This window comes from Atta cephalotes (assembly GCF_000143395.1).
Source record: "Atta cephalotes unplaced genomic scaffold scaffold00009, whole genome shotgun sequence".
Classification (NCBI taxonomy): domain Eukaryota; kingdom Metazoa; phylum Arthropoda; class Insecta; order Hymenoptera; family Formicidae; genus Atta; species Atta cephalotes.
The window spans coordinates 2878187-2906153 of NW_012130073.1; the positions used below are offsets into that span (position 1 = coordinate 2878187).

The window sequence follows — 27967 nt, forward strand, 5'->3', positions numbered from 1 at the left end:
TATATATATATAAGTAAAATAGTATATTAGTTAGGTAAGTAAAAGTAAAAGTAAACTTACTTATTTTATTTTCTATTACTAATTACTATAGAACTAAAATAGTGATTCTTTTTACTACACCTAATATAACATCTTCTATGTTACAAATGATACTAAAGCTATCCAGTTTTGCTTATATTATACTTTATTACAAAAATCATCAATCCTCTGTTACAATATCCTGTATATTGTAACGATATTTCACACAATATGATATAAAAATGATGATTCTATAACATCCCAATTCATAATCGCTTATAATTTAGGACTGTAGATACCCACTAAAAATAAAAAGATAAATATCATTATTTGTCTAATAATATAGCACACACAGAGATTATCTCAAAAGCCATAAATATATCTTACGGAAGTTTCATCTTCATGAATATCCAACATGCAGTAAATGATACAAGTATGCTAAGGAATCCAACACAGATCAAGAGAACTCTGTTAAGTTTTGGCGTAGACGGACCATGCGTTTGATCTAATATGATGAAGCCCAATCCTCCCATCGTAAACAAGAAACTGGAGGCTAAACCTTCCATGATATACTGTCCATTTACGCGATAAGGCATAAATGCTACCTATAAGAATCATACTGATTTACATTAAAGAAACTAATTTTTGGAGAATAAAGTTTTCTCAACAATAATCTTACGGGTCTCGTGTGACCATGTTCATCTGTCGTAGATCCTACGCTGGGTGGCTCAACAATTACATCATATATAATTCCTATAAAATATAATCATGTAAAACTGAACATAAATGATAAACAGTATTAGAAGCATTATAATGTATTATATTTAATTATAAAATAATAATGGAAACAGAGAGAGAACATATTAAATTATATAAAACAATTATATAAAACATATAGTATTGCTAGGTAAATTATATACGTAAATATTGTATAACGCATTAACAATAAATATATAAAATAAAATTGTATTGTAAAATAATATTGCATAAATAATTTAATTATTGTGTATAAATATTATTGTGTATAAATTATATATTTTATAACGCAATAATATAATAATAAATAAGTTGATAGAATTAATGGCTAACCTCCTGTCACCAAGAAGTACGACAGCAGTATGAAGGAGAAGACTATCATAGCACTAGGCTTCACAAACCAGGATGGTCTCTTTAATTTTAAGTTAGGCACTTCCAAGATTAAGAATGGTAACCGGTAAATGCACTCCATTCTGTCGCAGTCGAGTCTAAGCTGCTACGAGATGAAACAATAAAGGATTTCGTTTAGAAACATTCACCTGACAGTTCCAAACTCCAGACAGTCTGAGACCTGAGACAGCCCGGCAACTCTGAAAAAGCGTCCCGTCCACTCCCCTTCGTGCCAGATCACATTGCTCAAATCAACGAATCAGCGCAGGGCGCGGGCACAGTGCACGAATATCTAGACGCGTGGCGTGGCGTTCTACCCGGAACTCCCGGAAGTCCCGGAAACGGTTATCTAGGCGCCTTTCGACGCCGAGCGATTGACTCTCGAGTTCTTGCGGTCGACCGAGTCGAGGATAATCGAGGACGATATCCGAAAGAGAAGAAAAAAAGACGAACGAACAAACAAGCGTGATAGCGCGCCACGTAAAATCTCGTAGCAAGCAGCGACGGTAATTAAGTTTCCATTAATTTTAATTAGTTCCCACGAAGTAACCTTGCAGCGGGCAGAGTGACAAGCAAATTTTTCACGACTTAATGCAAAGCAATTCCTTAACAGTTTGTTTGTTTGACGTATTGCTCAATTCTTCAGATACTGGTAAGTATGTATTGTATTGAATAATAGTATTTATTTTACATACGTCTAAATAATTTTGTACTATTACAGAGTGTAAAGGTATGATCCTCGTTGAAAGAAATCTCTGCTGCGAATGTACGATGGATATATAACCTGAAATCACCAGGGTAATTTTATGTTGACCAGCACCGGAGGAATATATCGTGAAAAATGAGTGAGACTATTCCAATGAATGATGTACCTGAGAGCAACGGTACGATGGAGCAGCCTGCTTATAATGGTGAAACAGAAGAACACGCTGGTAAGTTCACATTTATGATGTTTATGATTATTTTCATCAATGTAGAGTAAATTTCATCTTGATTCAACTTACTCTTAATTTTTTCTAGTTTGCCTGTTTCTATCAATGTAGATCAAATTTAATTTCAGTTCAACTCATCTTCATCTTTTTCTAATTCTAAGAATTAGAAAAAGATGAAGAGTTATAGTTAAACGATTAAAACATTGATATAAATGGACAAATTTTAAGAGAAAAAGATGAAGATTAAATTGAACTGAGATTAAAATTAATCTACTATAGAAACATATATTAATATGACTTTGATTAACATGCAACTTTGATTAATTTAACTGATAGAACAACTTATAGTAAAAAATTTATAATTCATACATAATTCATTGACTCTAATCTTTCTGTGCATTAAATAAAACATTCTATATTAAAATAATATAAATATTAATTGATAAATTAATTATGATCCTTTCTGCTTCATTAGCCAAATCTCCAGTAAGTACAGAAGAGAAAGCACCAGATTCAGTGTGCGATAATGGTATAAAGAGGAGTGCCACTGCCACTGGTAATACGCCAAATAGAACGAAAAAACGTAAAAAAGCTCCGAGAGATGCCACTGCGCCAAGACAGCCTCTGAGTGGTTACTTTCTGTAATAATTGAACATACAAATACTTTAATATAAGTTAAAATATTCTGTCTATAATGAAATACAACGTGTGTATAGGTTTTTAAACGATCGGAGAGAGAAAGTTCGAAATCAGAATCCAAGCTTAACGTTCACAGAAATCACGAAGCTTCTGGCTGCAGAATGGAGTAAATTGCCAATTGATCAGAAGCAGGTTTGTTGCTTTCTTATTGTATCTCATTTGTTTCTATAATATTAATCTCTCTAATATTAATGATAATGATAATTAATCTCTCTAATATTAATGATACTTTCAGCGTTATTTGGATGCAGCTGAACAAGATAAAGAACGCTACAATCGCGAGTTTAGCGATTATAAGCAAACAGAAGCATACAGGCTGTTTAATGAAAAACAGTCGGAGAGACAAAATGAAAATAAGAAGGAAAGAAATGGCACGGACATAAACACCGAACAAAATGTACGATGATATTACTATATTTAAGATTGTAGCTAATCGATCGTAACGTTAATGGAAACTTCTTATTTAGGACATTCAGCAGGATAAGGACAATGATTTTACAGGCTTTGACATCCCTATTTTTACAGAAGAATTTCTAGATCATAACAAAGGTAAATAAGTTACAGGAATTAGAACTAATCAATAAAATATAATAAAATGGACATAGTTTGAAATAATAAAAATATCTGCGTAGCTTGTGAGGCTGAATTAAGACAATTGCGGAAAGCTACATCTGACTACGAAGCTCAGAACGCGGTTCTTCAGCGACACGTAGATAGTCTGCACGCAGCGGTGAGTCGCTTAGAGTCCGAAACTAATCAACAACGAACAACTAATCAAGCTCTGCAGCGTCATTTGGATTCTCTTCGTTCTCAACTAGCAGGCTGCTTCGCCACTATACCGCTTCCAGGCGAGTTTCCATAAAAAATTTTATCACTGATCACATGTCAGCTCGACATTTTATTTGTATAAGTATTTAATTTTTTATAGGCACACATGACGGTGCTACGTTACAAAATATCGACAGTTATTTCGAGAGGCTGGAATCTCTATTAAGCAGCAACGCCGAGCAGAGTCTACGTAACGCCGTACGTAGTGCTGTGTCTCGTCTCGAATTAGTTGGATGACGATCGCCTCCGGGCAATACAACCAGTGCGTCGTTGAAACATCGTTCGAGGCATTCACATCGAAAGTAGCGAGGAAAAGTTTAGGTGTGTTGTTTTTAGCGGTTTGTAAAAAAATTCCACGTTATATCTTACAATAAGACCGATGATTGCTTATTTATGAGTGAGTTTATGTGTGTATTGTATTTAATTATTATTTGTGGTATCTTTAGTATACGAGACAATAATTTACACTTTATATACTTATTTTAATCAAAATTGAGTTATAAATACAATGATGATTTCATCAACTTGTACTATGTATCTTAACTTGATATGAACTTAATCTAATTTATGCATTTATGTATATTGAATAGTTACATGTGCATTGAGATCAAACTCTCTTTTTAATTAATACCTAATGATTAGTCTGAAAGTTTAAAGAATCTAAATTCAATATTATTTAGAATACTTAGCGCTTGTTAAATTATTAATATATTTTTATGATCCTGTCACGAATTATTATCCATATTCAACATATGCTTTTTCAATTGATTCGACATGAATCTGAAATTATAAGTTTTAATTTAACATTATGTTATATAAACATAAAAATTATTTATAATTTAAAGATTTATGATTATTCTTACCTTAAGGATGCTGCATTGGGTCGATTATATTGTTCAGCATAAAGTATAATAGCTTCAATTTGCGGAAATATATTGATTATAATATTTTTCTTTATCGACAAAATAGATCGTATGAACTCAAATGTAAATTGTGTATTTGTCATCAAATATTTTTGTACTGCAGTAGAAATAGCAGTTTGGAATTTTTCCCTGAAAAACCAAGGATTATAAATTATATATTATATATATAATTTATTTATATAATTTAAATTTTATATATATATAATTTAAATATATATTTTTTAAATTTTAGATATAATATATATCGATATTTGTTTACCTGATGAATTTATCTTCCTCGTAATAAGGATTTTTTATTATATCATTGATAAAATCAATTGTGTGTAGTTTGTGAGGATGATGATCATGAACCTTCATGTAACACCCAAAGATGCTCGGAGAACAAATTTGAATAATATGTTCCGTAATATATTTGGGATACTTTCTTCCTTCTTTAAGCAATGTTTTTATAAGCCAAGTTATCTGTGTGAATGTGTATATATATATATATATATATATATATATATATATAATAAATATATTTGCGACACATTGTGACACTGAACAAGTAATTATACGATTGCATACCAAGTTGGAGTGTTTGTGCAAGATGTTGTCGGATGATATATTATAAAAGTTTGACATCAACATTTCGAAAATCGTACGTAGAAATTCGTTCTTTATATCCTTAAAGCATTTCAGCAACGTATCAGTTACTTTAAAACTGCAACCGCTGTTGACTTCAACTATCAGAATCGGCAAGTATTGATCGAAGATATCTCGAATCATTGCTTGCAATAATATATCGCTTTTGACATTCAATTTCTCCAGTCCGAGCATTATCATTGAGAATATCTTCTTTCCCAATTGCTTTATATACGACTGCGTAGAATTCTCTGGTACCAATATAATTTTATTGATGAGTGTTCTTAACATATCGTTTGGTTGATTCTGTGAAGGCAACATTTAGAATATAAAAATTTCAGCAGTGATTAAGTTATTACATATATTTTAGAATATTTACTTTAGTATATAGCATTGGAGAAATGCAGAGAATCAGTGTACCAAGACATCTATAAATCCAAAATGCAAGTTCCGAATCTTTTGTTTCCTCAGTTATAGGTATCATGATCCATTTCTCTAAATTCTTGAAATACGTTTTACATTTCGCGTTGTACTGATGCTTTTCTTGCTCAGACTGTAAAATTTTACAGTTGTATTAATTTGTTTTTGGATTGAACAAAACATGCTGGATTCATAAAATTAATACCTTTAAAATATTTAGTTTCTTCATAAACGATATTATGAATGTTAAAATAGGTTCGTCACTACTTTTAAATTCGTATATATCATAATCTGACACGAATATTTCTTTAATCTCATTAAGATTGATAATATAATTTTGCAGAATCCTTATATCTTCCTTGCTTACATTGTAACCAACAATGGAACATTTTATCCAAGCCTGAAATATATATTTTATTAACTCTCTTCTAATTGCTTTGCAACGTGTAATGACAAAGCAAATTGATACAAACTTGGATAAGAATAGTATCAAAATTCGGAATTTCCTTTTTCAAATTTTGAACAGCTTCTTCATTCTCGAGAATAGATGTTAAATAATACAGAGTAATTCTAAAGATGAGATAATTTATTATTATACTATTTTCAATAGATATTGTTTTTCAGATAAAAACATTTTTACCTTATATCTTTGACAAATATCGATGCTGCAAAATGCTGAAATAAAGATACAGCCGAATGTTTATACTTCTTAGCAGTAGCTGGTTCTCTAACTGCTTCTAAAGTGAATATGACAGCTAGTTTGGAAATAATTTTATAATTGTCACCAGTAAATACGGGATCGAAGACAAGTTGGCGAACTCTGGATGCAACGAAACACCACAGTGCGTCTAACATTTTTCTGGCACCATCTACAAGTATATTTTAGCGAATGTTTGTACTTTCGTCTGTATAAACTTGAAAATATATCATACGAAATCATAATATTAATATATTTGAATAAGTTTTTATAAGAACGAAGGATTCTTAATTTAAAAATATATTTGAAATAAAACAAAGACATACCAACCCGAATTGTTACATGAAACTTGCAAGATGATACATTTTTCGAAAACATTCGCGATCATCTCTAATAAAGATCCAATTCTGTTCTTTTGGCACTCCAAAAGATAACGATCGATCCAACCACCAATAAAATTAAACTCTCCTAGATCCATTTTCTCATTGCCAGCCAAAATCGTGTTCAATACATCCACAAAATTGATCATCATGGAACGAGATGTTTCATCCTTGCGACAACTTATCAAGTTAATCTGTAAAAAAAAAATCATGATTTACAAAAAAATATATATGATTTATATTTGTATAATTTATATGAGAAATGGAGCATACTGTTTCTGTAAAATGTCCAGCTATGGAACCAACAGATAATTTTCTTTCATTGAATAGCAAAAGACACGCTAATTTTCCTTTCCAAATTAGATTGCATTTTTTATTATAATCGTTATTCAATTCATGCGTAGGTGGCAGAAAATCTAACATTGTTATACACTGTAAAAATGTACATTAATAGACATCGTTAATGAAGAATTTAGCAATCGTATATATTTTTTAACTCACAACGTTTGTATCTGCAGTAATAGCTAAAGTAATAAATAAAGATATGAAATTGTAGAGGCCACTCTCCGAGAATTCTGCGACTTTATTTTTCGAAAATTTCGTATATACACGACCCTTAATTTGATTCCAGTATTTCGGATCTGACGTGCCGTATTTTTTCAAAAAGGTTCCTAAAAGATTAACTTTCATGATACATTGAACACTCAAAATTTTCTATCTACCCACCTATCAAGTGTAAGAAAATGCCATAGCTGGATTCCTTGGAATGTTCAAACTTGCCATAAATTCTGTCATTAATCTGTTTCAAAATATCCATAGCTGTCTTCCTAAAAAAAAATATTTGAACATATAACTACTTTGTATATAAGTTACTTGGATGTATACATACTTTTCAAGAGACAGGGCCCAAGGCCCAGAAGTTTGTAGTAGGAATGGTTGATCTAATCTTTTGTGGAAACAATCCCAAAGAAAAGATATAATTGGTACTCGTGGTTGCCACCAATTAATAATAAGATCGAGTAATAACGGTATTATGATCTTAAGCTCCACATCAAGCTCATCCCTTTCACCATCTTTTCCACCTTTACATACATATGTTTTTAGAACCTTTTCAACTTGTTCGCAGTTAGATTTAATCTGTAAATAAAAATATATCCGTTATACGATCTACGAAGTAATTTAATTTAATTTGTATCGTAATTACCCTTGAAGAATTAGATTGCAGATATACGCCATCATTACTGTATCCATACAACAGAGACAGATGATATATTATCCAAATGCAAAATAACTCTGGATTTTTACAATCTGGCAGAGAGGAATCTACGCTTCTGTGCCAAAAGATCGCTTGGGACTGATTCTTAGTTAGTATTCTATCGATACAATTATTTACAACATCCCAAAACATCTGAAATTTGATTATAAATACATCTATGAAACTATTACTACCTTGGTTATTATTATTAATACCTTAGTTTTTTTCCTTTCTCCTAAACTGTCGACAAATATTTGAAACATGAGCCATAATTCTCGCGTGCATGTGCAGCAGTATGGCGTTTTCTGCGTGAGGTCAATAGTCCAGTTTAAGGCTAACTGAACAAAAATAGAAATATAAAATATCATGTTTATATTATTATACAAACAAGTCAAATATTTTAATCATTTTCACCCTTTCAAATATTTTCAAGGTAGAATATAAGAGATCATTGATGATCATTTCAACAGTAGTTTCAAACTCCTCCAGCTGTGTGTGATATTGGAACCATATAGTTTTCGAATGCATTAATGTTACAAAGAACCACCTTAACTCTATATGCATGTGGTACAAATGAAACTCTGACTGATTACACTGAAACAGAAATAACATTTTTGCTCGGCCAAAAAGACAATCAATTTTTTTAGTTACCTTATTCCCTATATTAGAAGCAGCATAATGCAAAGTCGAATCTGGGATGCTATGTAAAGTGCTAAGAAAGTGTTTAAGGCAATCAAATAGACTATCCACGTCTTTTCCAATTTCAGGCATTACTATTTCTAACGCATTAAGATCCCATTTTATGCTATAATGTCAGGAATATAAGATGAATCAATTATTGCAAAAACATAGGGATAAGAAAGCATTGCATTTACCTGTTCATGTACATACGGAAATATACAATAAATTCGCAAATCATCTTTCTTAGAGAAAAGTAATTTACATTATCATTATTGCATGATCCAGATATTGTGATTGGCTTTTCCTGTCTGTTTAATATTTTCAATTGCATCCTGCAATAAAAAAATTAATGTAAGATTATAGATGGTGTAAAATCATAAATGATATTCATTCAATAATATTCAAAACATATACATGATAATGAAGATTTTGTTTTCAAAAAATATTCTTACTCCATGCAATTAATAAGATGTTTAAGATCCATTATGGCAATTGCTCCAGGCATGACGCAGTCAAAGAGTTTGACTTCCACATGTGAAAAGGAATAGTCGATTTGCGAAAAAAGCGCATTGTCCACTTCTCTCTGATAAAACAACCCAGTCCTGCTTAGTTGCCAGTCATTGACATTCACTTTGCCACTGCAGTCGAAAGTAGCATCGAGATCCATCTGTAATATTTGTCCTAAATCAGTACATTATAAAATTAAAGTGATATTACAACTTACAATATATTGGCTGCGTTCAGCAGAACAAATTTTGTAATCGTTTTATAATTGCTGAATATCTAAAAGTATAATCCAATCAGTACGAAGAAAATTTTCAACAGTTGCAAAATAAACGTTCTGCTGAACATAGCTATTATAAGTAATAAATTTTTTGTATACTTCTCTGTATTTGCAATAATAGTTGTAAGATTCGCGTCTCAATCGCGTCGGGGAGACAAAAATTGCTCTCTCTCTCTCTCTCTCTCTCTCTCTCTCTCAACTAGCACTCGCGACCACCTCAGTTATAATCTGATCATAAGTTGATCGTATAAGGCAAAAAAACCCAAAAGGCAACAAAACTGATAGTAAGCATAAAAAAACTCAGCAGGCTAATAAAAACTTGGGATCACAAAACATCCAAGCTGAAACAAAATACATCCTGGTTCGCGTTTGTCGTTAAACTGTTTAGATAAAAATCATGATGGAAATATGTATTCCCACCACGTAAAAATTTAAGATCCTGATGAAAATTCCAGATATTGAGAGAGAACGTGTCCAGATCTAGCAGACGACTTTATGTGTTTTGGCGGCATCTCCAGTGGCGCTGATCAAATGAATCACTGATGAACCGCGGAATCAATTGTGGAACAAAAGACGATTGAATTCGACTGACGGAAATCTGCGATAAAATATCACTATGTACAACCCAAAAACGTAATTTATCCATCTTAATTATTATTTGGAGTTAAATTATCTAAGTATATGTATATTATAATTATTTTCTCTGAAATTAAACTATTATATTTATGGAAAATACAAATCAATTAGTTTCAAGTAAACGCAATGAAATATCGCAATCATATGTACTCCACTTATTTCTCACGTTTTTCTCTCGTCTATTCTTTCATGTAATTTCTTTGTATTCCAGTTTCCCTATATCTCTCCATCTTTTCACTTCTTTTCATTTCTCGTCAAGAGAAACCTCCCTTTCTCCGCCGCAGCCGCACGATTTCCAGAGGCGGCGCATTCAACGCCGTTGTTTACAAGCTCGCGCACAACAATGTCGAAGATGGCGGCAAAAGCGAGGAGCGCGTCGGACGAAGCGGCCACGTGCGCGTGAATATACACAACGATAGGACGCGAGCCCGATGCTGCATTGCTCGTTTTGAAGCGATTTATCCGTGAACGAGACGCGTATCGGACGCGTGACACGCGCACCCGAACTTGACCTGATCGCTCCAGTCGGCGGCAGCGGCGACGGCAGCGGCGGCGACAGCTGAGAAGATCTCGTGCCTGTAGACCTGATGACTCATCCGCTTACAATCGGATGACGATGCTTCTATGAGGAAGAACGATAACGTAGACACGGAGAATCCTTGGATCACACTGATCAACATGAATACTTTTAAAGATCTCCACGAGGAGGTACGTTGCATCCTCTCGTTGCGACCTCTCCTAAGCTAACAGGTTCTAGGAAGCATAGGTTAACTCTTCCGTGTCAGATTTGTATTTTAATCTGACGTGAATGTTTCTCATACGCTTTGTATAGATTCCTTGTCCCTGTGAAGCTTAAATGCACGTTATCCATTGTGTGTATATTTTGTCTTGAGAATTTTTTTAAATCAAATTCCTTTGTTTTAGAGGATACACGAAGGATACACTAATGGATTTTACTCATATTTTGATTATGTACAATGTATTATTATATTTTTTATAATCTACAACTGTTTTTAATGAAATTTGGATTATATCTGTATTGTTTGATATTTCACAAAGATCTACTCTTTAATCTAGATGAGATAAAGAAAAATGAACTTGTAATTGTTTATTTTTACAGCCTCCTTTATTACAAGCTATATTTCATGGAAATGTGGAGGCAGTTCGTACATTGCTATCGCAAAAAGAGGATGTTAATTGGCAAGACAAGGAGCAGCGTTCTCTTTTACATGCGGCAGCATATAGGTTAATATCTTAGTTAAAGAAAATGCTTCAATAATGTCTGCGAAAAATCTATTTCTACCAATATATATTAACTTTTAACTTTTTTTTTTCAACTTCTTCATCTTTTTCTAACTTTAAAATTAGAAAAAATGAAGAGTAAATTAAATTAAGATTACAATTTATTTACATTATTAGAAAAGGTTTATTTCATTTAAATATAGATCAAGGTAGTTTACTCTTTTTATCTGTTTCCAATTCTTAGAACTAAAAGAATATAAAAAAAATAAGTTAATCCAAATTAATATATTGATAAAAAACGAATGGACTAGAAGTTATTTTAATTATTATATAATTAAAATGACATTCACGTTTCAGAGGAGACACCGCTATTGTAGAACTTCTCTTGTTAAACGGTGCAGCAGTCAACAGTAAAGATAAAAAATGGTTGACTCCTTTGCACCGAGCCTGCTGCTCGGGAAATTACAACGTAGTGGACGTTTTATTGAGATACAAAGCGGACGTAAATGCTCGAGATCGTAGTTGGCAGACGCCTCTTCATGTAGCAGCTGCAAATAACGCTGTGCAATGTATAGAACTTTTAATGCCACATTTGTTAAATATCAATGTCTCAGACAGGTGCATATTTTTGATTATATCATTATTGTACAATATCTCACAATTGAAAATTATAGATTTATAATAAATTGTTGACAAGTATTAAATACATATAGATTATTAAATTTGTAATTTCTGCAGAGGCGGGAAAACATGTCTTCATCATGCGGTGTATAACGGACATCTTGAAATGTGCGAATATTTAATGCAATTTGGTTGCGCGATAAATGCCTCCGACAAGAAAGACCGAAGGGCTTTGCATTTCGCGGCGTACAAAGGCCACAATGAAATTGTGAAAGTTCTAATAGCCAAAGGCGTTGAAGTGGATGTTAAAGTACTAATTTGTTATAAAACTTGTTTTAAAACTTTTTTATCCTAGGTGTAAATATTATACGTTTTTCTATGTTTAGGATCGAGATTTATATACTCCGTTACATGCAGCAGCTGCTTCTGGTAATGTAGAATGTGTGCACATTTTAATCAAAGCTGGAGGTGATATCGAGGCCAAGAACGTGTACGGAAATACACCGTTGCATATCGCATGTTTAAACGGATGTCCGCTCGTGATTAAGGAACTTATAGCTAATCGCGTTAATTTAGGTGGGCTATTATTAGGATTTGAATAGCTCGATTCGTGACATTTGAATAAACGTTATATTTGTTGTTCACAACAGAGGCCGTAAATTATCGAGGGCAGACTGCATTGCATGTTGCTGCTGCCAGCGTACATGGTGTTCACTGTTTCAAGATGCTGATCTACAATGGGTTGAAGGTCAATGTTCAGTCGGAAGACGGTCGTACACCCTTGCATATGACTGCGATCCATGGAAGATTTACGAGATCTAAAACGTTGCTAGATGCAGGAGCTTTTCCAGACGCGAGAGATAAAAATGGAAATACAGCATTGCATATTGCCGCCTGGTAAATCACCTGGACATAGGATTCTGTGATTTGAACAAAATTATAACAATAAAATTTCAAATTACAGGTTTGGTTTCGAGTGTCTGACGACATCTCTATTGGAAAGCGCTGCATCTCCAGCTACGCGCAACGCACAGCAACGTACACCTTTGCATCTGAGTTGCCTAGCGGGACATATAGAAGTGAGTCATATATTTTTTCGGTATCTATACTACAGCTGCTTTCCTTTTGGAAGACAGTCGATACAAACATATTTCGTTCTATATTTCTTTGCATTCGATAATAAAGATACATGAAATTTATCATATCATATTTCTTAAAAAGAAAGTAACCTACATTTGATTTATATTACGATGATTTATGAATGTCTGATTTGGTTTTATTGTACTGTAGGTTTGTAGAAAATTATTGCAACTCGATAGCAGGCGAATTGACGCGCGAGATATCGGTGGCAGAACAGCTTTACATTTGGCAGCATTTAAGGTAGCGTATCACTTTTAATCTTTTATTAATATAATATTAATATTTCTTGAATTTAATAGCATAAATCGATATGTGACAAGAGAAAGAATATATTGAACTTATTAAACAGGGTTCAGTAGACTGCTTGGATCTGCTGTTGTCTAGTGGTGCCAATTTCCGTCTTGTCGACAACGACAATCGATTGGCTCTTCATCATGCTGCATGTCAAGGACATTACCCTTGCGTCTTCACTCTGGTTGGATTCGGTAGCGATTCAAACGCTCAAGACGTGAATGGCGCAACGCCGTTACATCTGGCTGCAGCGGCATCGAATTCTAATGCTCAGTCAGTCGTTTTCTCTCTAGCGCGTCAATTTCTCAAATTTATTTTATGATTTATTTTATGATTTTATGTCTATATGATTTATTTTAATTTCATGCAGATCTTTCAAGTGCGTGCAGTACTTGCTGCAGCATCGGGCAGATCCGCGTTTACGTGACAAACGTGGTTTTACTGCCATCCATTATGCGGTGGCTGGTGGCAACAAAGCGGCATTAGAAGCGCTTCTGAATGCGTCATCGTCACCTTCAAATTTGACCACTTCGCTCAATTCTTCGACCGGTCAAGAGCCATCCCTGCCGGCACTCACTCCGATACATCTCGCGGTACGTAAACGCAAAAGATACGTAAAATTAAATCAAAATTCGTATTAATCCTAATCTAAAATGAAATTTTAGAATTTAACATGACGGATCAAAAAATTGAAAAATATTTGACGAATTTATTATATATTAAATTTTGCATTTTTTATTTACTTTTTCTCTTTATAAGAATTTTTATTATAAAAAAGCAATTTTTATATAATTTTTCATTACTTATATTGTACACAATGAATTGTTTTTTTCTAAGAGAAAACAATTAGTATTTTTATAGATTTATTCAAGATTTTTTAGTAAAAAAGGAGTATGTGAAAAATTATCAAATTATATATTACAAATTAAAGTGTGTTAATTTGTAATATATCTTTCATTTTAAATTTACAACCTTGTAACTTTATTAGTTTATGTGCAGTTTAATTAATTAAAAAAAAATGTGTTTTTTTCGTTTTAATTTTTTTATATCTAAAAGTATTATATTGTTAATTGTTAATTAATTAAAATATCATTAAAAATGATAGTTTTTTCTTAGTTTAAGTTTCTATTATAAATATAAATTATATCAATAGGTATGTGCATATTAGTAGTTAAGTATAAAAAAAACATTAAAAACATTAAGGAGAAAAAGGTGGGACATATTTGTCCCACTGTCCCTGTAAGGGTTAACAGGCATATCACGGTCACGACGAGATCTTGCAGCTGCTTCTGCCCTTGTTTCCTAATACAAATATCAAGGAAGACAGCGGAAAGACGCCGTTAGACTTGGCTGCCTACAAGGGGCATAAACAGTGCATCATACTTCTGTTGCGATTTGGCGCTTCCGTGGCAGTGCAGGTGAGAAGAACTTGAATTCTTCGCTTGGTAAGCATACATTCACACGCGTAACATTAATGTCATCGTGTTTCTAGGATTCCGTTACGAAACGCACACCTGTGCATTGTGCCGCTGCCACAGGTCATGCGGATTGCCTGGCTCTTCTTCTGCAAAACATGGATGATTCCAATGTGGTAAATTGTTACGATTCCAAACAACGCACTGCTTTGACGCTGGCGGTAGCGAACAACTTTCCGGAATGTGCGATGCTATTGTTAACGTACAAGGCCGACTGCAATTTGTCGGATGTCAATAAGCACACGCCATTATTTCGCGCTGTGATTAACGAACGCGATAATCAGCTAGTAAAACTTTTATTGAAGCATGGCGCTCAAGTAGCTGTGCAAGATGTGAACGGTAAAACTCCGTTACATTTAGCATCGGCTTGCGGCAGGTAAGAAATTACATTTGTACGAAATTTTTCGCTGTGATCTAAAACTGCTTTACATCCCGTTTGTAGATTGTATGCTTTGGCTGCACTCGTTAAAGCCGATCCAACCGCAGCGGCTTTGAAGGATGATCAAGGCTGCACAGTGCTCCATTGGGCTTGTTATAATGGCAATTCAAATTGTGTGGAATATCTTTTGAATCATAACGTATTCGATTCCTTGGAAGGCATGTAGCTTCTCATCTTTTGAAGACGATTATCCAATGTGATATATCAAGCTAATTTTTAAATTATTTATAGGTAATCCATTTTCTGCCGTACATTGCGCTGTATATCAGGGATCTGCGCATTGTTTAGATTTGCTGATCAACAAATTTGGTGGACAAGCGGTTGCTGCTCCAAGGGATTCATCGTGTGGCTTATTACCACTGCATATCGCGGCGAGCGCAGGATCTGTTGAATGCGCGCGATTAATTCTGAACTCCGTCGGGCCGGAACTAGCCGGTCTTGAGACGACCGATTATTTCGGACGGACGCCACTTCTTTGTGCGGCTGTTAATGGACAGTGCAACGCTATTGGTAATTTAATTCGCTCTATAATGAAGTTATACTTTTATTTTCGAGATAATCTTATATTAATAAGATGCATTTTGTAGAATTGTTGCTCGAATGGAAAGCTGACGTGCGCGCTGTTGACTCCAATAAGAATACAGCACTGCACTTAGCGTGTCAGAGACGTCATTCCGCCGCAGCGTCATTGCTTCTAAACTGGATTGAGTCACTTGGCAGCTCCGATACCGACAAGAACACGTCACAATTACAGCGCGTTTCTGTCATTAACATGATCAACAAGCAGCAGAGAACGCCGTTGCATCTGGCGGCAAGAAATGGTCTCGTGACGGTAAGCAGAAAGTGTGTTGATGATACCAGAAATGTAACAGACATTTTAACTGACATTTTCTGAGAAATATGTTTTGTTCAGATCACGCGACGATTATTACAATTGGGCGCAAGTGTTATAGCTGTCGATGCTGATGGACTCACACCCGCATTAGCCTGTGCTCCAAATCCGGCAGTGGCCAAGTGTTTAGCGACTATCCTTTCCGCGCAGGGTAATATTTCCATTTTTATCCATTATACATATTGTAAAAAATATATATATTCATGTGTGCATATATAATATATAAGACCGCGCTATTTCTATCAGGTCAAAACGGAGAAACCACGCAATACTCACCGGCTATTCAGCACACGTTGGAAGTATATCTGAACGGTGTGGACTCGCAACACAGCTCCGACTCGGAGTTTTACTGACAACGAGTGTCGGCACGCTCGAACCGCCAAATGTTCCGAGCGAGAATGAACACCGGCTCGAGACGCGGCTACCTCGACGCCGCTAGACTGATCTTGATGAGCTGCTGGCTCTTTTCCGTTCTAGTATAATTAGCTCTGACGTGCCGGGTGAGATTGCCATATAGGCGGATCTTCTATGGTGACTAGCGTCAATCATGACAATACTGGTGTCTGTGCTATTGAGAAATTCGATAGAGCAGCTAATCGACTGCCAAGAGGGATATGGATGTACGTATACAATGTAAGTTAACCAGTTACTTAATAAATTGATAAACTTAGGTATATTTAGAAAATGATCGAGCTGTACAGAGTATTTAAAGTCAACTTTCTGTTTGTGTAATTAGGCATTTGCGAGATATAATATTGTCTTATAAAAATCCAGTGTTATACTTTCATTTTAAAATCTGTCAATTAGAAAGAATGTACGATGATGTTTTGGCGATATTTATGTCCGTATATTATTCGATATCGATTGCATTATGTTTGTATGATTAACGATCGATAGAATGATTAATGCGCTAAATTGAGAAGACGCCCGCATGATATTAAGGAGATCCGGGTTTGAATCCCGACTGAGGTAGTATTATGAGGTAGTATTCGCAATAAATTATTTACAGTGTTTTCAAGATGTTTATTAGCATCGATTATTAACAGCTTTTTAAGATGCCGAATTGCATTAATAATATTAATTTTATTTATAATAATATAATTTTTGTTGCTTATCAATTTAATTTGTGATATTACTACTTTAGTTTCGGTTTAAGACTGTGTTTCAAGACCGATGAATGATCGGCGCACAGTTTGCTGGAAATTGTATAAATTCACAAAAAATATCATTAAGCACGAAGAACCGCCTTGATCGAATGTGGCATTTTTCATTCATATGTGCTTATTGCGCTGTCAGTAATTCTCAACTATTTATGTCTTCCAACAAGCAACTCAATATAATACAGTAATCATCTCATCCTTGTTTAACATTGACGAATAACAAGGATGCACCGTGTCATGTATGTCTCTTGTTGGAAGGCACCCTATGTAACTAGTATATTCAAAGACGGATTTATCCGACAATGAGATATTACCGTAGAGCATATCTTTTTCATTAGAGAGAGTACAAAATTTTGTCATTAACACTGAATTATATTCCTCTAGAACATTATCCCACGTATTGAAATTAATTTATTTTTAACTCTAGCAAAATATCAGGATTACATAATATCTATTTTTCTCTCTTAAATATAGATATGTATCTCTCTTATACATAGTTGAAAACGAGATCTAGCTTTGTGCAGTTTTCATCTCTTGTAATTTACAATATCTAATATAATAATTAACGCACATATACTCCTCATATATGCCTCTTATATTTCAAACGATATGTTTACATAATTTTTTTAATCGCGTTGGTTAATGTAACAAGTAATAATAAAATTCTCTCACAATCGCGAGTCTCAAATATGGACCACAAAGAATAATAATAATAAAAATTGCGAACTATTATTATTACAAATAATAATAGTTGCGTTAAATAAGTCTCGATTGCAATTATAGATCTAACAATGAAACAGTGGCGTATCATCAGTTTTAGTTGAGTAAATGTAGCAATAAAGAAAGACGCAATTCATTTGTTATGATAAGGAACTAGATATCAGTGCAAATATTGATAAAAAAAATAATGTCGACAATGCTCAATTGATTGCATTTACTGAATTAGATCGTTTTGCATTAGTTAGTCGGACGTCTTCCATTCTCAGTAGTAGTCTTAACTTAAAATTTTAATGCATATTCTCTGCGTTAATGCCACTCGTATTTTATCTATGTTTATATGAAAAGATTTTCCTTCGAATTATTTTATATATTTTTTTTCCCACATTTTTAACTCGGGGGAATCGAAATTCAAGTCGAACGTTCGCGGAAATTTGGCGATTTGGTTTATCACGAAAAAGCGTAAGATTGATGTATAAAGGAAAAATGCCGAAAGTATGAATGTTTAATTACTAATGTCTTAGCGCTGTAAATATATCGAAGGGAACCGAATTAACCCCCTCCCGTCTACTCTGTACAACAGAGCGGTGCGACGAGGAAGAGAATCGAATTTAGCTATTTTCTTAAAGATTTGTAGTAAAGAGCGTAAACTGCCTGACTGTAATTGTATGTCGATTGAGAAAGTATAGTTTGTAAATGTAAAATATATAATGGCCGATCGAGGAATTGAATCGGATTATGTCGGAACATTTTATTTTTGACATGCTTTTTATGCTCTCCGTTAACACGTTTTGATTATCGCAGTAATCTATGTACATTGTGACTACATTTTCTTGAAAATCATGGCATTTAGATATTAAAAAGAAATTTGGAGATGACAGTAATAGAGTCGTGATAGTCGTTGCGCAAATAATATACAGATATAACACAAAACTCTTTATTGCAATAACGCGCTTATATGTTTCGGGTACATTTTTGAGTCCTCTTTAGTAACATAAATCATCTTTGTATTGCAAGATTAATTTAAGATTTTTATTTTATTTTATTTGTTAATATGAGATGTATAATCCATATTTAAAAAATGTAATAAAATACATATAACAAAATCACTTAATTTGTAATCGTCAAACGTCATAATTTTCAAGAAAATATAAGTATCCTGCGTAACATCAATCAGTATCAAGAAGGATATTCATCGCGGTAATTGTCTCATTATTTTTGTACTTAAAATTCCCTACAATTTTTGCATTTAATAGATTGTAAATATGACCTTTAAGCGACGGTATATACATACTGACGATCTTAAATGCTAAATGTGATCGATATTATATAGAAAATCGTAATTCATCGATAAGAAGACGTCGTAGTTTTATTGTATATATAAATTTGAATTATTGCTTGCTCGTGATAATTACTTGATTAATGAAATTGTTGATACTGAGAAATCACGATCTCCGATTTGTACAGGATTTTGTACTTGTGACTGTTTTATAAAAACAGAAATACGAGAAGAAAAATTGGACACACGTCGTGCGTTATTATCAGACGCATGAAATTCCACATCACTGTAAAAACCGATTCTACATTAGTTGTAAGCCGATCGCAAATTTGTTGCGACAGCCAATATGAAGCGTTGATTTCAAAATGTAAACTTAAGATTGGCTGTCGCAACAAACTTGCGATCAGCTTGCAACTAACTGTAGAACCGGTTTAATATGTACATATAATAATCGAGAAAATTATTTTTTCTATACCCCTTTCTCTCATACAATTTCACAGAATATACGTGGGCAGTTTAATAAGTCATTGACATTTTAAAAGGAGACTATGTTGAAAAAATAAGTCAAATTTTAGTAAAAAGAAAGTTTAAGAAAATCATCTGACTTGTTATACCGCCCTCGTAATGCCATTACATTTTAAAGGGGTTACATCAATATGTATCTGTATCATGAACATTTGTAATCAATATACGTCATTACGTTTTATTTTCACACATTGTTGCTCAATATTGTATTGAAAGACTTTGTTCCTGAAATGAATTTATTTCTCATACTCCTTTTACTCACAATTTTTCAAAGTCTTTAATCAATAGAAATTTGAAGCGTACGTGAAAAGAAAATTATTACTTACAAACAGAGCCATTCTCAATACTATACTCGCTTCATTTTCAAAGTATCGAATCTTTAATTTATATCAATAAAATTTCATTAAAAATTCTGTAATTTTATTTAAGACTCCTGAATAGTTACCACGTATATTGAATAAATCGTAATGTCAAAAATGAGAAATAACACGTTAATTTTTATTACGTGTCATTTGTAAATAAAGACAATTTGGATAAAACAAAATGATGAGAGCGCTTTAAAACAATTTATAAAAATCGAATTATTTCTTTTCTAATATGAAGAAATGGTTTGCGGGAAAGAAATTTTCATCAAATCATGAAATCATCGCCGAAACAATTGCTTATTTTGAAGATTTGGATAAATCATACTATATGGAGCGAATAAAAATATTTGATTTCTGGACTAAATAAGTTTAAAAGGAGATTATGTTAAAAAATATAAAAGATTTTTTTTAAATAATTGAATCTTTATTTTTGCACGGATTTATCGAACCCACGGACTTATCAGTCCTCGTATATATTACGTAGTTAATATTAAACTATATATTAAAATTTTTTAAATTAATATTTATTATTTGGCAAAAGTATATACATTTTTGATCTGTACAAAAAATTTGCATTATTAGAAATAAAAAAAACAGTGCTATTTTAAATTATACAGAGTGAAAATGTCTGTTTGAAAAATTACATAGTTATATAAAAAAGTATACACACACACACACACACACACACACACACACACATATATATACAATTATATACATATATAATTATATACAATTATGCATAATTATTATAAAATATTACCAGATAAGTAATTTTAATCTACGAAACTACATTTCCAGGAATGTTCGTAATACTGAAGGAACATTTGGCAACAACAGATAAAATGGCATTTATACTAATGACTGATCAACTCTCAGCTTATCAATTGTATAAAATAAATAAATAATTATCCTAGACATAATTTAAATATCCTAGACATAATATATAAAATTGCATATAGGAATTAGTTTTAATAAAAGTTCTTCTGGATTTCTCGAAACGCATATGTGATCAAGCGCGATACCGATTACGATTCGTTAATCGTACGTCAATTTCTTCTCGGAAACTTCGATATATCTTTCTCCAATTTCTCCGGAGACAATTCCAGGCAGAAGTTGTCGTAGACATACGGGTTTGCTGCGATATTTGATTGCTTTTCTTCCGAGATCGACGTGAATCGTTGGAGAGTGATGTTCTTCGGTTGGGACCACGCATGGGAGAAGATCTTGCCGGCATATATCGAACTGTCGTCATTCGATCTGCTGGAGAACTTCATCTCGATATCGTCGAGGCTGCGTCCCCGCGTTTCCGGCAGTATCGTTAGAGCGAAGATCGCGCCCAGCACGCCGGCTACACCGAATATCCACATAGTGAACTCCAGACCGACAATAGCCTTCAAATCCGGATATGTCTTGATTGTTACGAACGTTAATATCTGCGCGATGCTGGTTGTGAAACCTCCAAGACTACCTCTAAATCTCAACGGATACAATTCTGAAGTCATGACCCACGGTAACGTGAGGAAGCCGATCATAGATGCGCCCACGTGGATCCCGATGCAAAGTAGTGGCATCCACGATGGGAGTTCGAACCTGGTAAAGGAAGTTGTATTATTTCTAAGAATAAGAAAAAAACGAAGAACTTTGAAGATATTTAAATTAAAAGTATCAAATATTTTATAACGTTATAATTGTTTGTATTTACATTGAAAATTACCCATTAGGGTGAAACAGTTGTAATAGATTGCACAATTGTTATTAATTTGTTATTTATATTTAAGCATTAATTAAAGATCTTGTTTTGCTCGTAATCCTTTTTATCGTTTCTCACATTATACGAGAACTTGTAAAACTCGAAGGAGTTGAAATATAAACCTGAAACAAAGGGCGACTCCCACGGCGGCGATAGCCATTCCAAAACCGCTGAAGAAGGCCAGGATCTTCCTGCCGAAGCTATTGGCTAGTCCAGCGCCGAGGATTGATGCGAACAGCCTGATGACACCCATGCCGACGCTAGCCGCGTATTCATTCATATTTATGCCGATATCTTTGAGCACGTTCACAACATAAAACAGGATCACGTAGATGCCGGACAGTTGCTGGAGCGCGAAAAAGATGAAGAGTATTACGAACGGTTTCCACACATTGGGTTTGTGTAACGCTCGTAGTAGGCTCTCTTTTTTTCCTTCCGCTTCGCGTTCGTCTCACAAAGTTCTTGATATTCTTTGTCGACGTTCAATCCGGGTCCTCGCAGCCACAGAAGAGCCTCCTTGGCCTCATTCGTTCGACCCCTTGAAGCCAACCAGGCGGGAGTTTCCGGTATTATCCTACAGAAATAAACCATTTCGTTTAATGTTTGGAAAATTGTTGAATTTTTATGGGAAACATTTGAAATTTTATGATACGCGTGAATGGAACGGACTTTCGCGACTTTTTTTTATTTCACAATAATGAAATAAAGGCAAGTATGAGTGCCAATTTCTGCGCAGTAATTCATGCACCAAAGATTCAATTATTTCTATTTGACAATTGCAAATCAACCGTACCATATCAACGCAAGTGACAGAATCGCGGGTCCGATGCTGACAATAGCCGCTTTTTGCCATGTCGTGATGGTACCTAAGGTGTACACAATCAAGACACCTAGGGAGACTAGAACTGGTCCACAACTCGCGAGCCATGCTCTTTGATTTGGCGCTGCCGTCTAGAAGAAAATCAGATATTTTCGTCTTCAGAATTTAATCTACACGTGAAATGAATAAAAAAAGTATCAATCATTAATCAAACTAATTAAAACTTATAATCGTATATTATATATCGTATTTATATTATATATCGTATGTACATTTGTTCAAATATTAAACGAAAAGCTTCGCGACAGCTGCATAATTATGGCAAAAATTTATTATTTACATTTTTTAGTGTTGCAGAGATGTACTTGCCTCGCTGACGTAGAGATAATACCCGTTGGCCATGCCAGTGCCGATACCGCTGATAAATCTGCCGATATATAGCATCGATACATTTCTTGATAACGCAAGCAGTAGCCAGCCAACGGTATGCGGTATCGCGGCCAAAGCGATCACGGACTTGCGGCCGTAACATTCAGCGCAGATTCCGGCGACGAAGGCACCGAGAGGATTTGAGATTACACCGAGGGAAGCGATCCACGAAGCCTGTGACTGGTCTACGAAGTTTGTCTCGAGGAGTTTTGGTATCAGGATCGCGCTGTATCCTTGGGAGAGTCCCACGGAGATCTGGCCGAAGTGCGCGGCCAAACCTGCGAAGATCTACAAGTGCCAGGTTTTATTTCATGAAATATTTATCACACATGCACGTAGATATTTTTATTAATTCTCAATTAATCAATTATGAAGCTACAGCTAAGTTACAGATTTTGCTAATTAAAAAAAGATTTTTAATATGAGATACGAGGATTTCCTTATATAAAATGGTCTTATAATAGAAAACCAAGGGAAGAAGTAAAGAAAAGCTTTCTATATAAAAATTTTTATTACACATAAAAGTAGAAACATAGAAAATTTCATTCTTTATTATAAATAGTAATTGTATTGAATTTTTTAATGACTTTGTTTTATTTAAAAAAAAAAAATTCTAAGACTAGGAATCAATTATAATTAGCATATTAAATTTAAATACTGTAAAATGAAACAGAAAATAAATAAATAAACAAAATTTATACATCTTAATTTTCAAAAATTAAGTGCCTTGAGTATCTCATATATATTATACTATGAGCCCTGATTTCACGATCATCAAATTTAATTTTTTTTTACAATTATATAAATCATCTTATCTGGTATTTTCTTATTAACTTTATTCTATCACTGCATATGGAATTTATTATTAAACATTTATTATACTTATTTATTATATTATAAACAAGATTTAAAGATTCACCTCAATAAAACTTGATAACATTCAATTTCACAAATTTTTTTTCGCAACGACTATACATAATCTAATACATAATCTAATAATAAAATTTCTACTAAATAAATTTCACCTTAAGAGTGATAATAAGTTGATGAAATGAATCACTCACGCTTATTTTAGCAGAAATTTGGAAGCAGAAATTATATCTCATTAGAAGCCGAATTCTTTTCTTTATCTTGACACGTATGATGGACGATCCAGTATTTTCTGCATATGCAACTGAAGTAACGATAGTGCCGAATAACAACGCGATGACGCACTCAACACGGGCGTTATCACTTCGACACTCATAGTTAAAAAAAGGTCGGTACATTATGTATTGTTCGAAACGAAAGCACAAGATCATTATCATAAACGTTGAGTAAATTATTCGTAACAATATGTCTCCACAGTTAGTTATTATCATTCGAATCGCGAGAAAGTGGTTGAAGGTCGCATCAAGGATTACATGCGCTCGGGGCTATGAAACCCACATCGGTATCCGATTTCATATGGAAATTCGCTCTCAAGTGTAACAATAGAGGCACGAGACTTAGGCAAATAATGCGCTCTAAAAGATAGATTCTATTCCTCTCATGGATATACAAATACTAAAGCATATTATAATTTTAATGCAATCATAATAGCTTGAAAAAAAAGAATGAAATAAAAAAGTAACAAATAAATAAAATAAAGAACAAAGAAATATTCAAATTAAAGATTATTAAAGACTATATTGAGTCTATTGTTGGTCTAATTGATGTTGTCAGATGAAAAATCGAGTGAAAGGATTGTTACGATGAACGAGTGTTATGCATGAATTGTGATAACTTCAAAAATTCCCCGGTGTCGAAGGACGAGAATCGAGAAGGCCGAGAATCGAGATGCTTCCACGCTATCGGTTTATCCATTTATTTATTTATTAACAATCATCTTCCCTTCGACGGCCTCGCCTTAACAAAGTCTTCTTGTGCGTGCGTAATTATTATTCGCACCAATTGCAATGTATCAAGCTGATGGTGAGATGCAATTACAGGGGCAGGAAATCAATGTATCCTCTACACCAATTATACCTTTTTATTTTTGCTTATTATTATCATAATTTTTTACTTTATTCCCTCCCTAATATTAATTATTGTAATAAAAGAAATTTTTGGATATTTCTTCGTCTGGTTTCATAAGCAATTATTTCGTATGACTTTAGCGTTACATTCTCCGTGAAAAGGAACTTCAGCAAAAAATTGTATCTGTTCGATTAAATAAATATCGCAATAAGGAATATCTTCTCACGTGCAAGTACGACACTTAATTTGCTTCACTTCGTGAAATATCGAAATTACGCAACACGCACTCCATGTCCGAATTAATATCGCTAAAGAATGCGGTATCGCACGTGCTTAATTGTGGCGCCGCTAATCGTACGTTGAATTAAGTGACTTACACCATTCTTGTCGCCGGAATGAAGAATCTTCCACCAGAGCTTCATCCGAGTGACCATCGTACACTTCGAAGGGCAGTTGAGCGACTGTAGAAAAATAGGACCAAATTAACAGCGGTAGATATTATATTTATATAAATTTATTTACGTAATATATAAATTCAGTTGTTAATTTTTGCACACATAAATTAATAAATAACATAAATGATTATTATTATTATTATTATTAAATAAATAAATGATGTCATTATTTATTACGGATAAAGTTTAAATGATGTGCAGTTACAGCTCTTTATGTATATCTAAAATCGGATCTCGTTGCGCGAATCTTTTCCGATTTCAAAGAAAAAAGTTCGATGTGCCATTTGACGACTCGCTTCCGGTTTGTGAATAATGATATAACAATGGTAACACGCGATTGCACTCGTGCAGAAAATTCCTCGAACACTCGGACTCGGAGATCGCGACAACTCGCGTAACTTTGATTCGCGATGAAAAGCGTTAACTCATCTCGACATCAATCATTGTACATACAAGCGTAATTACTACAAAGGGAATTGTTGATAAAGGAAAAAAGAATTGAAAAAATATTTCAATGGATGCCATGCATTTTTCGAATTAATTGATTTTCTAACGGACACTGTTCATCACGATCTGCACGATCGGCTCTTGCATTATTCATTCATACTGCATTGACGTTTCATTAACACTTACAGATAATCGATACGAGATAAATACTTTTTAAATTTAATTTGTAATTCCATTTTTCTAAGTCTCTACGTCGGTAGAAATTAATTGAAATAGATCTCAAGATCGAAGGAAATTTTAATGAAATTCTTAAATATGTTACTTTTTAAGTTAAATTGTTTCACAGGTTATCTATATCCATTTTTAGAATGTCATGTTTAGTAAACATTGCAATTTACTTTATTGAGGCGAGGAGCAGTCTGACACGTTATACACATTTTACAATAAGTTATTAGTGATAAATCAAAAAAAGAAAGCTAAAAATTTACCAATCATAGTCAATTATTCTTCTCATATTTGACTATGATTAGTCAATTTCTAGCTTCTGACTTCTGATTTATTACTAATGGCTTATTGTAGAATGTGTGTTACTGTTTATTATATCGCGCGTGATTTCATGCAGCGCACAAATTGAATAATGATCGTGAAATTAAGCGGTCATTCGCGACGGTCCGTCACTCGAAATGCTTGAGAAACTGACAGCAGCATCATTCGGGGTCTCGTGACAGTCGTGACTCACGAGACCGATCTGTTATCACCGCTAGATCCTCAATCGGTTTCTCACGTTTAACCCATTAATATATTACGGCACGCGTGGATTAGAGTTCAAGACTTATCGTTTCCATCGCGCGTCCATTCATCATATCATGCCACTTCGATGCCTACGATAAGAATCGACACCGATTAACAACGTTATAAATCTGTTTGCAAATGTCAGCTGTTCTCACGTTTTATACGCTATGAAAGACACGTCTCGGCCGTCATAAGATTATTAACGAGTGGATTAAGGATCTTGGTGTTCGCCCTTCCTGTTTATTATCGCTCAACAAGCTATTACGCGCTTGCATTGACATAATTTTCATCAAGAAATACACACGCGGAATATTTTATTTTTCAGATACTTAATACGAGAAGCATCGATTAAAGTTAGATGTTAGACTAATACATATATATGTATTTTAAATAAATTTATCAGAAATATGACTGGTAACTTCCCAGAATTTTATTTTTATTTTTACTAATTCCAAAAAAAGTAATATTTTTTTTCAAAATTATTTATATGTTTTAAGAAGATTAGCATCAAATTATTAAGATAAGATGCCTATAATCAATATTAATGTTATCAATATTATTAAATTGTTTAATTTATGCTATTTTAGTTCTGTTAGAATTGCGTTTCAAGACTAAAAATTAAACTCGTTCAGTTTGCAGGGTTGGATATATATATATATATATATATATATAGAGTATATAAATTAACACCGAATTATTTAAAAATCCAACTTGATCTTTATTTCTTGTTTCTTGTTTATTATTTAAAATCTTATAAGCTGTTAATAAATTTGCATTCAAAGATAATCACATAATGAAAAGGATGAAGTACTAGGAGAAAATTACGAATTAATTGTAAGATTATACTGCATCATGATTTCCAGTTCGCGCGTCGTAACAGAATGCACACTGCCTATCACGTTGTTGTCCAATAAAATATCTACACAAAAATGATTGGAGAATAAAAAATACTAGGCAACATCCGTCTGTCAAGAAAATTTGCGAAATGAAATCGAGTTAACATTCGCGATTGCGATGAGTGCGTGCGAATAATAATAATAATAATAATAAAAATATAAAAATATCAAATTATTTAATTTGACGAAAGCTCTCGTAATCAAAAAC

General features: G+C 33.5%; 5 protein-coding genes across 5 annotated transcripts; 2 read left to right on the top strand and 3 right to left on the bottom strand.

Annotated features, from left to right (window-relative positions):
- Window positions 1-301: 301 nt before the first annotated feature.
- LOC105627489 (oligosaccharyltransferase complex subunit OSTC) lies at window positions 302-1246 on the bottom strand. The gene is made up of 4 exons (XM_012208769.1): window positions 1108-1246; window positions 698-771; window positions 406-623; window positions 302-320 (listed from the first exon to the last, which is right to left on the bottom strand). Exons 1-4 carry the CDS (start codon window positions 1244-1246, stop codon window positions 302-304), a joined length of 450 nt encoding a protein of 149 aa, XP_012064159.1.
- Window positions 1247-2005: 759 nt separating this feature from the next.
- On the top strand, window positions 2006-3860 carry LOC105627490 (high mobility group protein 20A). Its single transcript, XM_012208770.1, has 7 exons — window positions 2006-2096; window positions 2572-2737; window positions 2813-2927; window positions 3031-3192; window positions 3263-3344; window positions 3428-3643; window positions 3724-3860. Exons 1-7 carry the CDS (start codon window positions 2006-2008, stop codon window positions 3858-3860), a joined length of 969 nt encoding a protein of 322 aa, XP_012064160.1.
- A 488-nt stretch (window positions 3861-4348) lies between these two features.
- Window positions 4349-9270, bottom strand: LOC105627491 (protein MMS22-like). The gene is made up of 19 exons (XM_012208771.1): window positions 9056-9270; window positions 8798-8935; window positions 8574-8727; window positions 8337-8516; window positions 8138-8260; window positions 7872-8075; window positions 7557-7804; window positions 7394-7494; window positions 7169-7338; window positions 6941-7099; window positions 6618-6861; window positions 6231-6459; window positions 6064-6160; window positions 5796-5990; window positions 5550-5723; window positions 5114-5476; window positions 4806-5008; window positions 4487-4675; window positions 4349-4403 (listed from the first exon to the last, which is right to left on the bottom strand). The coding sequence occupies exons 1-19, from the start codon at window positions 9268-9270 to the stop codon at window positions 4349-4351; spliced, it is 3441 nt and encodes a 1146-aa protein (XP_012064161.1).
- A 1431-nt stretch (window positions 9271-10701) lies between these two features.
- On the top strand, window positions 10702-16476 carry LOC105627492 (serine/threonine-protein phosphatase 6 regulatory ankyrin repeat subunit A-like). Its single transcript, XM_012208772.1, has 17 exons — window positions 10702-10731; window positions 11144-11268; window positions 11623-11883; window positions 12004-12196; window positions 12273-12462; window positions 12537-12783; window positions 12851-12965; window positions 13177-13266; window positions 13376-13590; window positions 13688-13910; window positions 14571-14735; window positions 14810-15168; window positions 15235-15389; window positions 15463-15741; window positions 15819-16063; window positions 16145-16274; window positions 16370-16476. The coding sequence occupies exons 1-17, from the start codon at window positions 10702-10704 to the stop codon at window positions 16474-16476; spliced, it is 3129 nt and encodes a 1042-aa protein (XP_012064162.1).
- A 4742-nt stretch (window positions 16477-21218) lies between these two features.
- On the bottom strand, window positions 21219-25603 carry LOC105627628 (facilitated trehalose transporter Tret1-2 homolog). Its single transcript, XM_012208907.1, is given in 6 exon segments — window positions 21219-21762; window positions 22045-22351; window positions 22354-22496; window positions 22716-22873; window positions 23112-23459; window positions 25547-25603. Coding segments are annotated over 6 exon segments (1557 nt in total).
- Window positions 25604-27967: the final 2364 nt, after the last annotated feature.

Coding starts and splice junctions, on each gene's coding strand:
- LOC105627489 (XM_012208769.1), bottom strand. CDS start 1,246: ATGGAGTGCATTTACCGGTTACCATTCTTAATCTTGGAAGTGCCTAAC. Junction 772..1,107: donor GTACTTCTTGGTGACAGGAG/GTTAGCCATTAA, acceptor TATATTTTATAG/GAATTATATATGATGTAATT. Junction 624..697: donor AACATGGTCACACGAGACCC/GTAAGATTATTG, acceptor TGATTCTTATAG/GTAGCATTTATGCCTTATCG.
- LOC105627490 (XM_012208770.1), top strand. CDS start 2,006: ATGAGTGAGACTATTCCAATGAATGATGTACCTGAGAGCAACGGTACG. Junction 2,738..2,812: donor CCTCTGAGTGGTTACTTTCT/GTAATAATTGAA, acceptor ACGTGTGTATAG/GTTTTTAAACGATCGGAGAG. Junction 3,644..3,723: donor CGCCACTATACCGCTTCCAG/GCGAGTTTCCAT, acceptor AATTTTTTATAG/GCACACATGACGGTGCTACG.
- LOC105627491 (XM_012208771.1), bottom strand. CDS start 9,270: ATGGATCTCGATGCTACTTTCGACTGCAGTGGCAAAGTGAATGTCAAT. Junction 8,076..8,137: donor GAGAAAGGAAAAAAACTAAG/GTATTAATAATA, acceptor ATCAAATTTCAG/ATGTTTTGGGATGTTGTAAA. Junction 7,805..7,871: donor TGCAATCTAATTCTTCAAGG/GTAATTACGATA, acceptor TTTTATTTACAG/ATTAAATCTAACTGCGAACA.
- LOC105627492 (XM_012208772.1), top strand. CDS start 10,702: ATGAATACTTTTAAAGATCTCCACGAGGAG. Junction 12,197..12,272: donor GCGTTGAAGTGGATGTTAAA/GTACTAATTTGT, acceptor TTCTATGTTTAG/GATCGAGATTTATATACTCC. Junction 13,911..14,570: donor TCACTCCGATACATCTCGCG/GTACGTAAACGC, acceptor AAGGGTTAACAG/GCATATCACGGTCACGACGA.